The 3,686-nt window shown below is 44.4% G+C and overlaps 1 protein-coding gene across 1 annotated transcript in view; it reads right to left on the bottom strand.

The window, feature by feature from the left end:
* Positions 1-1,951: 1,951 nt before the first annotated feature.
* The window catches only part of fam167b (family with sequence similarity 167 member B), a 2,001-nt gene continuing 266 nt past the window's right edge, over positions 1,952-3,686 (bottom strand). Inside the window, exons 1-2 of the mRNA XM_012862119.3 lie at positions 3,570-3,686; positions 1,952-2,882 (exon numbers count right to left, since the gene is read on the bottom strand). The exon at positions 3,570-3,686 is cut by the window's right edge and continues 266 nt beyond it. Of these exons, the coding sequence (XP_012717573.2) occupies positions 2,619-2,882; positions 3,570-3,686 (381 nt within the window). The 3' untranslated portion in view covers positions 1,952-2,618. The remainder of the gene's footprint in view (positions 2,883-3,569) is intronic.

Here is a 3,686-nt window from a genome sequence, read left to right as displayed (position 1 = left end):
CCCATTCGTCCGTCCGTCCGTCCATCTATCCATCCATCTGATTGTTTTTCCACCTAGCCATAAATCCATAGTGAGTGTTTGTATTCTTAGTTAAAATGGGCTAATATGAACTGAGAACTCTTAAACTTGAATTATTAAAGGAGTCCTTTCATGGTGACGTTTTTGTACAAGAAAGAAAGCAGTTCAGCCAAGGTATTCTCTTTTATACTCACATGCATAGTAAATACATTTATATCACAGTGTTCAACAACCGAAAATCTGCATAGAGTTTAATATTACACTTTTAGCTAAAATACATCAATATGTGAGGAGTAAAAGCACTTGTTGCTCAGCTATGAAACAAATCATTTATGTTGGGTGTGAACGTCTGCTAAGGGGGGGAAAAAAATAATCAACACTTGGTCAGCTTTATGCAACCAGTGCTCTGCAGTGTCTCAACATGCCACAGGGAAACAAAACAGCCTCCTGGCTTTTGTCACAACCATGCCGAGGCTGGAGAGATATTTTTGGTCCATGAGCGAGAGGTGTAAAAAAAAAAAAAAGAAGAAAATCATGAGTGTTGCCTCCTGCTTCCCGGTGGAAAGTGATGAAAGTTGTGAGAGTGTTGTTGTGTGAGGACGAGTTGTTTATTATGGAAACTCGCTGAGCATTTTCTTTATCTGATTCCACCAGGCCCAACGAATGCACACTGCCTCGGCGCTCTTTGATTTCATTAGAGCACGAGACGGCCTGAACTAGTTCAGACCAGGTTTAAACTTTGGTCTTTGATTTCATTTTCGCCCCTTTGATGGCAGCTTCATTTTTTTTGCTTCGGAAAATTACATTTTACAAGTCACAGACTTCGGTTTCAGTTGAATAACATGATGCACCATGTTGCCAAAAGTATTCAGATGCTTGGTTTTACACTCCTACAAACTCAACAGACATGCCATTGCTGATATATAGCCGTTAATAAAGTTTCCCCACCCATGTGAGATATAATGGCCTCAACTCCTCTGGAAACTCTTTCCACGAGGTTTAGGAGTGTGTTTGTGGAAATGTTTGACCATTTGTCTAGGAGGACGTTTGTAGGTCCAGTCATAATGACCTGGTTCTCAGTCTTGCCTCTAATTCGTCCCAAAGGGGTTCTATTGGGTTCAGGTCAAGGTTCTTTGCTTACGGACCTTGTTTTGTGCACTGGTGCGCAGTCAAGTTGCAACTGGAAGGTGTCCAAATGTGTTTACATGCTGCAGCTTGGAGAGGTCCTTTCAATGGAAGAAGATCCCCACAACATAATACCCCCCACCACCAATATTTATACATGGCACAGTGCAGTCAGGCCAGCGCCATTCTCCCAGCAACCTGCAAACCCAGACTCATTCCACTGGCAAAGAAACACCAACCTTCGAGGTCTCGCTCACTCAGCCCATCTCCAGACACCCTTTTTTCACTTCAGTTACTTCAAGTAAAGATTTACGTGCGTCCCATCCATTCTGTTTGTCCTGCAGGGTGTACTAAAGGGAACTGCAAAGTTTAAGGCATCATCCCTTCATGCATAGCTTTCCATTTAACAGCGAGATTCTTCAGATGTCTGTTCTGCTCTGGTTGCTAAGGTTTGTTTGGACGCGTCTTATAGGTCCTGCCGTGCTCTGAGCTAGTTTTAGGGAAGGCTGCCGGCTCTGGAGGACAGCACGGCCGCTTTCACGCCAAGGTCCAGCAAAGTGCTGGAAGGCAGGACAATGTGATCGACAAAGGGGATTAGCTAATGCCAAGCAGGGAACCCTGATTCATAGATCTAGAAAACCCACGTTTGATTCTCTGGAGACCAGCAGCAGTGCGCTTTCCACCACTGCATCCAAAGCTTTGTATTGCACTTCATGATGTAGGGTTTGGACAGAGGTGGTCATCCATGAAAGCCCATCCCCTGAAACTGTCTACACACACTGTTCTTGAGCTAATCTTAAGACCACAGAAAGCCTGGAGGTCTGTATCTATTGACTCAGCAAGGCTGATGGCAACTTTTGCACAGTTTATTCCGAGTATATGATTTTACATCGCTCAGCGCTGTTGTTCCAGGCTGCTCGCACTTGTTCTGATACCCCTATAATAAAAGACTGTGGCGTGTTTAGAAGTGGAAATCTCACAAATGAACTTTAGCTTAGGTCTGATCTTATCACCATACCACACTTGAGTTCACTGACATCCTAAAATTGCCTCAGAAATATTTGCAGTGCTGGATCTCATAGACCCGAGGTCATGGAGGCGATTGTAACATCTGGATTCAAGGACTTGTGGTTGTGCCTCAATGCTTTTGGGAATATAGTGCATCTATTCATGGTTATTGCTCCTGTCAATGGATCTGTATTAAAAAAAAACAAAAAAAAAAAACAGAATCAGACTCAGACCAGCAGGAAATTCTGGCAGCAGTGCAGAGGCGTGCCTGTCTTCCAGGTGAGCTCGCAGATACTTCCCCATTCATGTCATACCCTGACACAAATCAAGGTGCATATTTTCATTTTCGCTCCTGGCACTCGTCAGCGAGCCCTTAAAGAGGAAGTGACTCTAACGACATGCCTTGGACAAACACAGATGAGGATATGGGGACATCCTTCGCTGTGCTGGGTAACATCTGACCCTTTTCAACATAGTGAGAACCGTCTGGAGTTGATGTTCATCTTGGTGAGGCCCAGGTGCTTCAGAGGCGTGGAGAGAGCAAAGGCGGCCTTCATGGGGATGTCACACAGCAAGTCCGACTCCTCCCCACACTCCTCCAGCTCGTAGGTGGCGTCGTCGAGCATCTCCTTATGACGGTGGCACACCTGCTCCACTTTCAGCCGGTGGATCTCCCCACGCAGGCGGATCAGCTGGCGGGCCAGACGATTGTCCTGGACTTGCATCTCCCTCTGGGCGGTGGGGGGGAAAAAAAGGGAGAAACTAGGGTGAGATGGAATCAGCGGTTTTACCTCCGTAACAATGGGTGTAGGGTGGACCAGGAGTTGTTGTCACTGAAGCATCCTTGAATAACTCATCCTTCTATAATGAAAGCTCAAGGCGATGGCTAAAAAGGAGCGTTTATTGCATTTAATCAACCATCAACATTATCAACAGGTTTCATAAATTTCTTTTACATACAGAAAACATCAATAACTTCACAAACTGAAAGCAAAATGCACTTAACAAGAAATCCTTCATTCAAAGCAGTGATATTTTTATATATTGATGTGAACAGGGTTCTCCTTTGTTGAAGCCACAGAAATCACCCTATTTAAAACTCATTGGAACATATTTTCCGATTCTAAGTTATTTGCATGTGGTTGTTTGCAGGTGGAGGCTTTGAGAAAACAGGCTTCATATTGTTTGACAAGGTGTTTGTTTAGGCAGAGTAAAGCATGCCATCATTCTTGCTATCCTTGAATGAAGCCAAGCATTCACGCAGACACCCAAGGAGATGGTTATCTACTGTATAGTGAAGCAGGAAGCTGCTTTGCTCCTGACTTTATCAGATTTTGGTTTTAGAGAGCCCAGGATTAGATGCAAATCGTTTATGTCAAACTTGTGATAAGAGTTGAATAAAAAAAACAACAACTCACCAGCTCTTTTCTCAGAAACTCCAACGCATCATCAATGGTTTCGAAGCCGCATATGTTGCGCACAACCAGCTCCGAGTTGTCATTTCTCAAAACTGCCGGCATGGAGACGTCCCCTCC

Source organism: Fundulus heteroclitus, unplaced genomic scaffold (genome assembly GCF_011125445.2).
Source record: "Fundulus heteroclitus isolate FHET01 unplaced genomic scaffold, MU-UCD_Fhet_4.1 scaffold_711, whole genome shotgun sequence".
Classification (NCBI taxonomy): domain Eukaryota; kingdom Metazoa; phylum Chordata; class Actinopteri; order Cyprinodontiformes; family Fundulidae; genus Fundulus; species Fundulus heteroclitus.
The sequence above is the reverse complement of the archived record's forward strand: the minus strand, read 5'-3'. Positions and strand labels throughout refer to the sequence as shown.